At 40.0% G+C, this 12,500-nt stretch overlaps 1 protein-coding gene across 4 annotated transcripts in view; it reads right to left on the bottom strand.

Annotated features, from left to right (window-relative positions):
* LOC128354747 (la-related protein 1B-like) overlaps positions 1-12,500 on the bottom strand; it is a 25,687-nt gene that overhangs the window by 11,774 nt on the left and 1,413 nt on the right. Inside the window, exons 2-5 of one of the 4 annotated variants that reach the window (XM_053314917.1) lie at positions 10,672-10,728; positions 8,508-8,805; positions 3,613-3,798; positions 1,736-1,861 (exon numbers count right to left, since the gene is read on the bottom strand). In XM_053314917.1, coding sequence (XP_053170892.1) covers positions 1,736-1,861; positions 3,613-3,798; positions 8,508-8,805; positions 10,672-10,728 — 667 coding nt within the window. The remainder of the gene's footprint in view (positions 1-1,735; positions 1,862-3,612; positions 3,799-8,507; positions 8,806-10,671; positions 10,729-12,500) is intronic. The other 3 variants (XM_053314918.1, XM_053314919.1, XM_053314920.1) reach the window with 3 other exon arrangements.

Genomic DNA, 12,500 nt, shown 5'->3' with positions numbered 1-12,500 from the left:
TTTTACAGATGTCACTTTTTGAGCCTTGTTTGTTTTTTTAGACCAGCCGACTGCCATAAATGCCTTTTTGCTGTGTCGTAATAACACACATTCTTTGGTGGACTCCAGGAAGAGCGGCTGCTGCTCAGTGCAATGACTAACAGGGATCGTAATAATCTAAAAACTAAACTAAACAAGAGGGAGTAACAGTCATAAATGTGCATAAAGATATTAGGCTGATGGGTGAAATATTGTAGAGGCCTGAAAATGTGTGTGTTTGATTTCATGGGGGAAAACAATGAATTTAATTAATAAATGATTAATTATGCTCTCTGTCTGTCTCTCTCTCTCTCTCCCCCTCTCTCTCTCTCTCTCTCTCTGTCTCTCTGTCTCTCTGTCTCTCTGTCTCTCTCTCTCTCTCTCTCTCTCTCTCTCTCTCTCTCTCTCTCTCTCCGTCCGTCCGTCCGTCCGTCCCTCCCTCTCTCTCTCTCTCCCTCTCTCTCTGTCTCTCTCCCTATGTCTGTCTCTCTCTCTCTATCCCTCTCTCTGTCTCTCTCTCTGAGTAAATAAGTAATGCTTTCTAAATTAATTGTAATACAACAAAACTACTTAAAAAATACCTTATTCTTCATGATAGATAATATAGCCTGTGTTATTATACACTACTATAGCATACTGAGCTTTACTGCTTTACTGATGCTGATTCTTTTTTTAGTATAAAGTATTTAAAATATAGAGCATGCATATAAGGTAGACTGCTTAATTTAGCCCTGAGTTGTGTTTGTGGTCGTCTTTTTCTGTCTGCACGGTTCTGTATAAAGCCTGAGAGGTGAAACTCAGGGCAGAGAAAAGGCTGCTAAAAAAAAACCTCTCTGCTGCTCGTTAGGTTTGTTAATGTACACAGGAATAATTGAAGGTTTATTTTATTTTATTTTTATCTATCTATCTGAAACTATGTGAAGTATAGAGGGACGTAAAAGTTTTACTGCAGTTAATTAATAACAAGCATTTCAAAATAAGATGAAGTATTTCCAAATAGGAGGATAAATAAAAAAATACTCTCCACCTCTCAATCTTTAACCCTCCTGTTGGAAGGAAGGGAGAAAGGAAGGAAGGAAGGAAAGGAGAGAGGAATGAAGGAAGGAGGGAGGAAGGAAGGAGGGAGGGAAAGGAGTAAGGAGGGAGGGAGGAAAGGTGGAAAGAAGGGAGGGAGGAAGGAAGGAAGGGAGGGAAAGAGGGAGGGAGGGAGGGGAAGGAGGAAGGAAGGAAAGATGGGAGGGAGGAAAGGAGAGAAGGAAGGAAAGGAGGAAGGAGGGAGGAAGGAAGGAGGGAAGGAAAGGAGTAAGGAGGGAGGGAAAGGAGGAAGGAAAGGAGTAAGGAGGGAGGGAGGGAGGGAGGAAGGAAGGAAGGAGGGAAAGGAGAGAAGGAAAGGAGGGAGGAAGGAAGGAGGGAAAGAGGGAGGAAGGAAGGAAGGAAAGGAAGGAAGGAAGGAAGGAAAGGAGGAAAAGAGGGAGGGAGGGAGGAAGGAAGGAGAGAAAGGAGGGAAAGGAGAGAAGGAAAGGAGGGAGGAAGGAAGGAGGGAAAGAGGGAGGAAGGAAGGAAGGAAAGGAAGGAAGGAAGGAAAGGAGGAAAAGAGGGAGGGAGGGAGGAAGGAAGGAGAGATGGGATAGAGGAAGGAAAGAAGGAACAGCCAAAAGAGAGACGGGGTCAATTTGACCCGGGAGGACGACAGGAAGGATCAAACATAAACCCTCACCTCGTCCACGGCCTCTCCCGCGCCCGCGCCCCTTCCCTCGGCCTCGGATTCCTCCGCGGACGCTCCCGCTGTCGCTCCTCACGCTGGAACTGTCGTCCCAGAAGTCTCGCTGTTGACTCCTCCAACCTGGCGGACAGTGGGAAGTAGCAGCAGCGATGAATATTACAGATAAGGAGAAGATGAGTCTCTTCTATGATCAGAGACCAAACTGAGCTTCAGGGGTTCGTTACAGGTGAGAACTGATTAAATATTAAATGAGCAGCTGAAGGCAAGCAAACTAGTTTTAGAAGATGCAGTACGCTTAAGTAAAAGGTTTTAAGCTTCCTGTCGTCCTCCCGGGTCAAATTGACCCCGTCTGTTTTGACTGTTCCTTCTTTCCTTCCTTCCTTCTTCCATCCCCCTTTCTTCCTTCCTTCTGTCCTTCCTTCCTCCCTCCCTCCTTCTGTCTTTTATTCCTACCTGACTGACTCCCTTCCTTCTTTCCTGTATCCTTCTTTCCTCCCTTCCCCTTTTCCTTTCTCCCTCCCTCCCTCCCTCCCTCCCTCCTTCCTTTTTCCCTCCCTGCCTTCCCTTCTTTCCTCTGTTCTTCATTGCTTCCTTCCTTTCCTTCTTTCCTTTCCTCCCTCCCTCCGTCTGTCCTTCCTCCCTCATTCTCTCTTTCTTTCCTTCCCTCCTTCATTCCTTCTTCCTCCCTCCCTCCTTCTTTCTTTTCTTCCTTCCTTCCTCCCTCCCTCCTTTCCTTCCTTCCTCCCTCCCTCCCTTCCTTCTTTCCTCCCTTCCCCTTGCTCTTTTCCTTTCTCCCTCCCTCCCTCCTTCCTTTTTTCCTCCCTCCTTTCCTTCTTCCTCCCTCCCTCCCTTCCTTCTTTGACTCGAGGACAACAGGAGGGTTAAGTGAATGGTATGAGAGGAAAATTCTAGTTTTTATTCTTTCTTTTGTGTTTAGAAACCTGTTTTTTGTGTCAGTATCATTCTGTTTGATTTAATACCGGTTATGAAACTTATATTTGATCAGTGACTCAATAAATTAACATTGTGGGTTTTTTTGGGGGATAATAAATGAAGCAAATATACCTGCCACTTGCTTTTAACGAGTGCTAAGTTTGGAGCCAAATAATCTCAACAGCTGGCTCTCAAAAAAGGACGAAGAGACTTTAATCTGATGTTTGCAAGTCGATCGAGATTCAGGTGTGCGAGATTTTATTCACACAGAACGACAGACGGATAAAAAAAAGAAAACATATGACGAAGCTTACCTCACTCTCGAGTTGACTTGCTTTTTACATTTTTTTATTTTAAGTTTTTAGAGCCACTGAACACCTGAATTAATAATGATCCACACATTACAGATTTAAATTAAGTGCAAACTACTAAAAAAAAAATATATATATATATATATATATATATATATATATATATATATATATATATATATATAAGATTTCAAGTCAAATATTGAAATTATTCCAATGTTTAATTTAACCGACCTCCACCTGTGAGCTGAGAGATGAAAAACACTTTAAAATCAAAATCAAATTCAAATAAAATGTTAAATAAATAAAATAAATGAACCTTTCAGAATAAAACTCATTTAAATCTCATTGAGGTGCTTTTAATTTGTAGATTTAAAATCATGCTTTTATTTTGTGCCACGTGTATTAGTTGCTTGCAGACATCACACACAGACAGATGGCAAGAAGAGGAGGAGGAGGAGGAGGAAAAAGAAAAAAAAAGAAGCAGTGAGCAAACATGAAGCGATAATCAGCGAGCAAACAAGCAGAACCAGCGAAGTGAAGAAGAAAAAGAAGAAGTAAAAAAAAAAAAAAAAGGAGAGAGGAGAGAGACTGAAGATGGAAGACAGAAATCAGCTGGCCACTTACTCCTGTTGCTATCATGCGCTCTGCTATTATGGAGCGTGTGATTGGGCGACGTTGGGTCAGGCGAGTCGCTGTTGTTGGGGTCTGTGTCCGAGCGTGTCGGGCCGCCGCCGCCGCCGCCGGGCGTCTTGGCGCCGTCGTCCCGGGACACTTCCTCCAGCGGCAGAGAAACCCACTTACGTTTGTTACCTAGCGATGATTGCACAACCGAGAACAGAGCTTGAAGAGTTTTGCTCCAAAGTAAAAAAAAAAAACGCTGGAAATCCATTTTATAAAATTATATTATTTAAATAAATAAATAAATAAAAGTGAATCAATCTGCATCTAAAATTAAAGACACACAACTCCCTTATATGATGCTTTCATGGCAGCAACACGTTTAAATTATTATTATCGTGAACTATGAAGAAGAAGAGAAGCGGTAAAGGAGGAAAGTTGACAGGAAGGAAGGAAAAGAGGACAGGAAGGAAGGGAGGAAGGTAAAAGAGGACAGGAAGGAAGGGTGGAAGGAGGGAAGGAAGGGAGCAAGGACAGATGGAAGGAAGAGAAGACAAGAAGGTTGGAAGGAAGGAAAGAAGGAAGGAAGGAAAAAAGGAAAGGAAGTAAGGGAGGCAGGAGGGAAGGAAGGAAAAGAAGACAGGAAGGAAGGACGAAAGAGGAAAGGAAGGAAAGAGGGAGGAAGGAAAGACGACAGGAAGGAAGGAAGGAAGGAAAGAAGGAAGGAAAGAAAAAAGGACAGGAAGTAAGGGAGGAAAGAGGGAAGGAAGGAAAAGAAGACAGGAAGGAACCAAGGAAGGAACCAAGGAAGGAACCAAGGAACGAAGGAAGGAACCAAGGAAGGAACGAAGGAAGGAACCAAGGAAGGAACGAAGGAAGGAACGAAGGAAGGAAGGAAGGAGGAAAAGGAAGGAAGGAAGGAAAGGGAGCAAGGACAGATGGAAGGAAGGAAGAGAAGACAAGAAGTAAGGAAGGAAGGAAGGAGGGAAGGAAGGGAGTAAGGACAGATGGAAGGAAGAGAAGACAAGAAGGAAGGAAGGACGGACGGACGGAAAGGAGGACAGGAAAGAGGGAAGGGAGCAAGGACAGATGGAAGGAAGGAAAAGAGGGCAGGAAGGAAGGACAGATGTAGGGAAAGAAGGAAGGGAGGAAGAGAAGGAAGAAAGGAAGGAAGGAAGGAAGGAAGGGAGGAAAGTGGGCCGTATTGGACCCCTCTGCGGCCGGTTTTGGCCCACGGGCCTCATGTTTGACCCTCTGCTGTAAAAGTAAAAGCTCTTCATATAAACTGAACCACTGAGAGGAAATAAACCCTGCGGAGACTTTCTGACAAACGTTTATAAAGAAACCTGAAATATTCAGAGAGTCAAGTTCTGGCTCGAAACTGACTTCAGTCGGTCAATCAATCTTTCTTTCTTTCCTTCTTTCCTTCCTTCTTTCTTCCTTTCGGGGCATAAAGATCGAGTAATAACACGTTATAGCAGCTATGTGTAAGTTGAGCCTGCTTTAATATTGTAGAGGACTGTAGGTTAAAAAAAGAAAAGGGTCGAAACTAATAATTATAATAATAATGGAATAATAATAGTTTGTTCTGTAATAATAAAATAATAAAAAACTCAAATATATTCATTTACTGTCACATGAGACACAAAAAAGCAGCCAAACTTCATAATTAAAAGCTGAAACTGAAGTACGCTTTAAAATAAATGACTTAAAATAATTAATTGATTAGTTGCTGATTAATTTTCTATCAATAAACTAACCAATAATCAACTAATTGTTTTAACTTTACATACAAATGTCTAATTTATCTTCCAAATGTATCATTAAAAAGTACTTTAAATTAACTAAACATTTTAAAAAGCCCCTTATTTTTTTGGCTCAGGTAGCCAAATTCTTACATTTTGAACCTTAAATGATTCAATCAACAAATTCTGGTGAAATAACAAGACTATAATCAGAAAGTTTAAGTTTATTCATCACTAAAAAACTAACACATTTTGGTTTAGTGGGTCAAATTCAGATCATTTTAAAAGACATAAAAACATCTTTCAGGCACTCTGAGGGAAACTGTCTCTATTTAGTATTTATAAGGAGAACAGATGGATTATAACAAACTATAATGGAGTTAAAAGCAGATAAATGAATTGTTTTAGTGTTAATTAATTAATATGTTTTACTTAGTTATTAATTACATGGTTATACAGCAGCCTTCATTTATAGGTTACCACAGGTGTTACACATTGGGGAGGGGAGGGGGGGGTGAGTGAAAAGTTGAATATATTTAGCTTTTTTCTACTTAACTATTATATGAATGATAAAAACTTGCCTCTTGTATTAAATGATTGTTCCTCATTATGATTTTAAATGATTAGGTTAATATGAAATTCAGTATTTCAAATAGGTTTCAGGGTCAAATTTAACCTATTTTTTACACCTGAGAGCTGTAAAAATGTGTTTTATTTTAGCCTGAAATTTGATAACTTCCTCTAATGTGACCCAGAACATTCAAATAAGGAAATATATCAACTTTTTAAAATCATTATTGCAGCGTGGTTGACTCATATTTATCAAAAAAACCTAAAAAATGTTAATTCTTCACATTTAATATAATATGAAATAGTTTTGTTCTCCTGTTTAATGTAACATTGGACTATAATATAATGTTTTTTAATATAGTTTATTCTCAAAAAACTATATAATAAACTCTCCCTGCTCTCTGAAAGCTTCATTAAAGATTAATCATGTTTTATTTGTGACTTTATGAATGAATCATGGTTCAGAAGTTTAATATAATAGACTAATTATAAGAGGAAACACAGAATATGAACAGTATGTGAAGGTTTAAATGAACTCTAAACACATTTTACTCACCCCCCGCCCCCCAAACATTAACAAACACTCTTGATGGATTATCTCATCTTATTTTGAAACAAAACTCTTCACTTCCTGTCTGCTTTTTTTAGTCACTGATGAAGGTTTCTTAGTCGGTTGCTGCCAGTTTTTTTTTCTATCTTCTTTAAATCAAAACAATAAATAAATAAATAAATAAAAAGACAGCCCATAAAGACGGGAGTAGAATCAGTAAAGAGAGACATGTGTTTGATTATTACAGCAAATAATAAAAAAAGGGGGCAACAGAACCATGCACCAATCAGCACCAATCTGCACCAATCAGCAATAATCGGCAGTGATCAATACAGTTATTAACATGCTGCCTCATTGCAAAGAAATAAAAAAATGACACAAATCATCGCTGTCAGGTTAAATACACTTGGAAATTTGGTTAAAGCTGATTTTTTAAAGTATGTATATTTAGAGCTGGGCAATTAATCCAAACCGACATTTGGAATGTTCATCTTGCTCGTGTCACTGTTGCCGTGACAACAAAGGTTCCATATTCTTTAAGGGAAGTTGAAAGCTTGTCTCCAGTGATCATTTTAACCCAAACCATGATCTTTACACTGTTCCTTCCTTCCTTCCTCTTTCTTAAATTTTTCCTTCACCCCCCCCATACTTCTTTCCTCCTTTCCTTCCTCCATTCCTTCTCTCCTTACTTCCTTCCTCCTTTCCTGTCTCCCTCCTTACTCCTTTCCTTCCTTCCTTCCTCTTTTCCTCCTTCTTTCCTTCCTTCCTTCCTTAATCTTTTCCTTCCTCCCTTCCTTCTCACATTACCTTCCTTACTCCCTCTTTTTCTCCTTCCTTCCTCCCTCCTTTCCTGCCTCCCTTCCTTCCTTCCTTACGCCTTCCTCGCCTCCCTTCTTACTCCTTTCCTTCTTCCTTTCCTTCTTTCCTCTTTTCCTCCTTCCTTCTTTCCTTCCTGCCTTACTCTTTTCCTTCCTCCCTTCCTTGTCGCATTACCTTCCTTACTCCCTCTTTTTCTCCTTCCTTCCTTCCTCCCTCCTTTCCTCCCTCCCTCCCTCCCTTCCTTCCTTACACCTTCCTCGCCTCCCTTCTTACTCCTTTCCTTCCTTCTTTCTTTCCTTCCTTCCTCTTTTCCTCCTTCCTTCGTTCCTTTCCTGCCTCCCTTCCCTCCTTAGTCATTTCCTTCCTTCCTTCCTTACATTCTTTTCTTTTCTTTCCTTCCTTCCTTCCTCCTTTCCTGCCTCCCTCCTTTCCTTCCTTCCTTCCTTCCTGCCTCCCTCCTTACACCTTTCCTTCCTTCTCGCATTACCTTCCTTACTCCCTCTTTTTCTCCTTCCTTCCTTCCTTCCTCACTCCTTTCCTGCCTCCCTCCCTTACGCCTTCCTCGCCTCCCTTCTTACTCCTTTCCTTCCTTCCTTCTTTCCTTCCTCCTTTCCTTCCTTCCTCTTTTCCTCCTTCCTTCGTTCCTCCTTTCCTGCCTCCCTTCCCTCCTTAGTCATTTCCTTCCTTCCTTCCTTACATTCTTTTCTTTCCTCCCTTCCTCCCTCCTTTCCTTCCTCCCTCCCTTCCTTACGCCTTCCTCGCCTCCCTTCTTACTCCTTTCCTTCCTTCTTTCTTTCTTTCCTTCCTCTTTTCCTCCTTCCTTCTTTCCTCCTTTCCTGCCTCCCTTCCCGCAGTCATTTCCTTCCTTCCTTCCTTACATTCTTTTCTTTTCTTTCCTTCCTTCCTTCCTTCCTTCCTGCCTCCTTCCACACTGTGAAAATACATAATCGTTCATTAACCATAATTGAGGTTAAAAGTTCAATTCATTGTGATTTCTTCGCCCAGCTCTACATGTATAATCATTAAAAACTCATTAAATAATCTTAATTATTTTGAATTTTAAAGGAAAAATTCAAATATTTTCACCCGACAGCGAAGAAATGTGCATTAATCAAACTCAGCCGCTGTTATCAGGATGCTTTGTTTTTTCGACGACATGCTCTTTATTTTTTTGTTGTTTTTTAAAATAAATGACTCAATAACGAAACACTCCTCACCCTCACCTCCTCTCTTCTTCAGGCCGGCGTTCTTGGCGTCCGATCCCGTCTTGGACTCTCCGTCTTTGGGCAGCTCTCCCAGCGGATCGGGTTGAGCCTCCTGGTTCTCTTTGCTCTCGCCGCCGCCGTCGTGGCTGCTCTCCGACTTCCTGTCCGGCCGCTCCCTCCGCTTCTCCTTGTCTCGGCGTGCGGACGAGGAGGAGGAGGAGGAGGTGGTGGTGGTGGAGGTGGAGGTTGAGGAAGAAGAAGGAGGAGGAGGAGGCTTCTTTCCGTTGTTGTTGAGGACATTTTGTTGTTGCTGGAAGAAAAAAAAAGTAAAATAAGAAAACAGAGCGAGAGAGAAGAGAGATCGTCTTTTAATTTATACTTTAAGGAGGATGATTTAACTTTATGTGGCTTCTCTCTCTTTTTTAAGATTTGGTTGCATCTGCGTCTTCTGTGCTGATTGCTCCTTTTTTTTTTTTTTTTTTTTTTACTTGGACGCTAAATTCAAGGCCGCAAAATGAATCATGCACCGAAAGTTAAATCTTATAACAACAGATGAGTCATTTCTGCTGCTGAGAAACGATCGTCGTGCTTCTGTGTCAGTAAAAACCTTTAAATACAGTAACGATGGTAGATTTGAGTTGGGAAATGTTTAACCCTCCTGTTGTCCTTGAATCAAGGAAGGAAGGGAGGAAAGGAAGGAAGGAAGGACGGAAGGAAGGAAAAGTGGGGAGGAAGGAGGGAAGGAAAGGAAGGAAGGAAGGAAGGAGGGACGGAAAGGAAGGAGGGAGGGAAGGAAGGAAGGAAGGAAAGGTGGGAGGAAGGAAGGAGGGAAGGGGTGAGGAAAGAAAGAGAGAAGAAAGGAAGGAGGGAAGGAAGGAAAGAAGGAGGGAGGGAGGAAGGAAGGACAGAAGGAAGGAAGAAACCTTTAAATACAGTAACGATGGTAGATTTGAGTCGGGAAATGTTTAACCCTCCTGTTGTCCTTGAGTCAAGGAAGGAAGGGAGGGAGGGAGGAAGAAGGAAGGAAAGGAAGGAAAAGGGGGGAGGAAGGAGGGAAGGAAAGGAAGGAAGGAAGGAAGGAAGGAAGGAGGGACGGAAAGGAAGGAGGGAGGGAAGGAAGGAAGGAAGGAAGGAAAGGTGGGAGGAAGGAAGGAGGGAAGGGGTGAGGAAAGAAAGAGAGAAGAAAGGAAGGAGGGAAGGAAGGAAAGAAGGAGGGAGGGAGGAAGGAAGGACAGAAGGAAGGAAGAAACCTTTAAATACAGTAACAATGGTAGATTTGAGTCGGGAAATGTTTAACCCTCCTGTGGTCCTTGAGTCAAGGAAGGAAGGGAGGGAGGGAGGAAGAAGGAAGGAAAGGAAGGAAAAGGGGGGAGGAAGGTGGGAAGGAAAGGAAGGAAGGAAAGGAAGGAAAAGGAGTGAAGGAAAGGATGGAGGAAGGAGGGAAGGAAAGGAAGGAGGAAGGAAGGAAGGAGGGAGGGAAGGAAAGAAAGGAAGGAAGGAAGGAGGAAGGACAGAAGGAAGGAAGAAACCTTTAAATACAGTAACGATGGTAGATTTGAGTCGGGAAATGTTTAAGCCTCCTGTTCTCCTTGAGTCAAGGAAGGAAGGAAAGGAGGGAGGAAGAGGGAAGGAAAAGAAAGAAGGAAGAAAGGAAGGAGGCAAGGAGGGAAGGAAAAGAAGGAAAGAAGGAAGAAAGGAAGGAAGGGAAGGAAGGAAGGAAGGAAGGAAGGAAGAAAGGAAGGAAGGAAGAAAGGAAGGAAAGGAAGGAAGGAAGATAGGAAGGAAAGGAAGAAGGAAGGAAGGAAGGAAGGAAGGAAGGAAGGAAGGAAGGAAGGAAGGAGGGAGGCAGGAAAGGGGAGGAAGGGAGGGAAGTAGACTTTATGTTACTGTGAGAGAAATTAAGCTGATTTTTTATTATCTATGATTATTTTTTCGATACATTAAGGTTGCTTCGAGGGTCTTTTATCTGTTTTCTGTAGCGTAAATGTGGATTTAACCTGTTTTTGTCTTATATCTTTGAAGCATTGCAGGAGAAGTCTGAAGAGCCGTTTAGTTTGGACCAGTTTGTTCAGTGGGGGCAGAAAGTCAACACAACGCGATTCAACACGCTGGTCTTCATAATACACATAAACAAACACACACACACACACACACACACACACACACACACACGTACCTCTTTGGCCAGTTCACCAGGTGTCGGCCAGTTTGTGATATCACTGAAATCACTTGACTGTAAAAGAGAAGAAGAAGAAAAAGAAACAAGAGATTAATACCAGAGAATCATTTTACATTTTACACCTTCAGGACTCAGACAGAACTCATTTTAATCATTTTAATCATTTTAAATCATTTCAGTTTAAACATTAAGTTCATTAAGTGTCCTTCTGGGTAGAAACTAAGCGGGGAGGGAAAAAAAGGAGGTCAGTGCTCCGTCTGTGGGGAAACTGCAAACAACCACGACAAACAGGCCGAGTCACTTTTCCGCCGATGTGAATGTTGTAAATTTGGACAAACTGATATGAGATCAAGGTTAGACAGACGAGGAGGGTTACGCTAAAAAACACTCACAGCTGCACCGAAAAGGGGGCCAGATAACCTAAAAAAATGTAAAAATGATGTTTAAATTACATTAAAACAGTTTAATACCTTAAAAAAAGATGATTTATTGAGTTTTTGATGCAAAACAGGTGAAACACATTTAATTTAATTCTTGATTTTGTCATTTTTTAAAGTATTTAAAGCAAATATGTCAAATATTTGTTGGTTCAAGTTTCCAAAAATGAGACTATTTGCTGCTTTTTTTTTGTTTTATACATTTATGGATTTAATATTTGGGAGTTTTTCCACTGTTGATCGGACAAAACAAGACATTAAAAAGGAGCATAGAGGATTATAACAGCCATTTTTCATTATTATCTTACATTTTATAGTTAAAGTTAAATCAAGAATATAATGAAAATAGTTATCAGTTGCAGCCTTACTTTAGTCTTAAGGATATTTTGGATGTTAAATAACTGCAAACCTTAATTTTTGACATATAAAATAAAGAAGAAGTTGGATTAAATGTTTAAAAATGTGCATTTATGTGTTTGTCAACTGATAAAAGCTGAAAATATAATAAATATAAAACCTGCTTCTCTTCTGTATTTCTAACTATTACTGATATATAAAATAAAAGCATCAGAAAACATTAATAAATTGGATTTTAGAAGAGTTTTTTTAGCATAATAATAATAAATGTATAGATTGATTGGTGATTAATTACATTTGATAATTACTTACTAAAAAAACAAGTTCACTGTGGCGGTTTGACCACTAGGGGCACTATAGAGCAGAGTGTTTATTTATGACTGTGGCCCCATTTTGTTTGAATCTTACAAAGAAGAAGAAAACGACGCTGGCTAGAAAATTAATATAAAGATTTTAAAAGGATTGAAATGTCACATTTACAAAAAAAAACATTCATGATGTTTAAAATACGTTAATATTGTTAATCTTTAACTATTATATACTAAAAGATTAATTATATTATCTGCATGAAAACTGTTAAAATTTGCTGTAAAATCTCAAAGTTGTGCAAAAATGATTCAATATTATGTTTTATTTAATTTCAGCTATATTATAATGTGATAAATGTGATATATGATTTTAACCTGAACTTTTATACACTTCTCCTGTTGGAATTAATTATTCTGATTAATCTATAAAAAGGTAAGAAACTGATCTTAATACTTCGTTTTACATATTTCTCTTTGACATTTTGGTCTCTTATAAGTTTAATGTGATTTTTATAATATATTCTCAAATTCTCAAATGTGATGATTTGCTTATTTTGTCCATTTTATACATTTAAAAGTTAAATAATGTTCCTTTTGGGCTTTAAGAACTTATAATGGGGCTAAAAGCTGAAATGTAACTTATGAAATACTAATTAGAATATATTTACTTATGTGAATATATATTTCAAGGTTTCAGGCATCACCTTTGGATGTGAGGCCTTGT

The sequence above is a fragment of the Scomber japonicus genome, unplaced genomic scaffold (assembly GCF_027409825.1).
Source record: "Scomber japonicus isolate fScoJap1 unplaced genomic scaffold, fScoJap1.pri scaffold_527, whole genome shotgun sequence".
NCBI classification, from domain to species: Eukaryota; Metazoa; Chordata; class Actinopteri; order Scombriformes; family Scombridae; genus Scomber; species Scomber japonicus.
The sequence above is the reverse complement of the archived record's forward strand: the minus strand, read 5'-3'. Positions and strand labels throughout refer to the sequence as shown.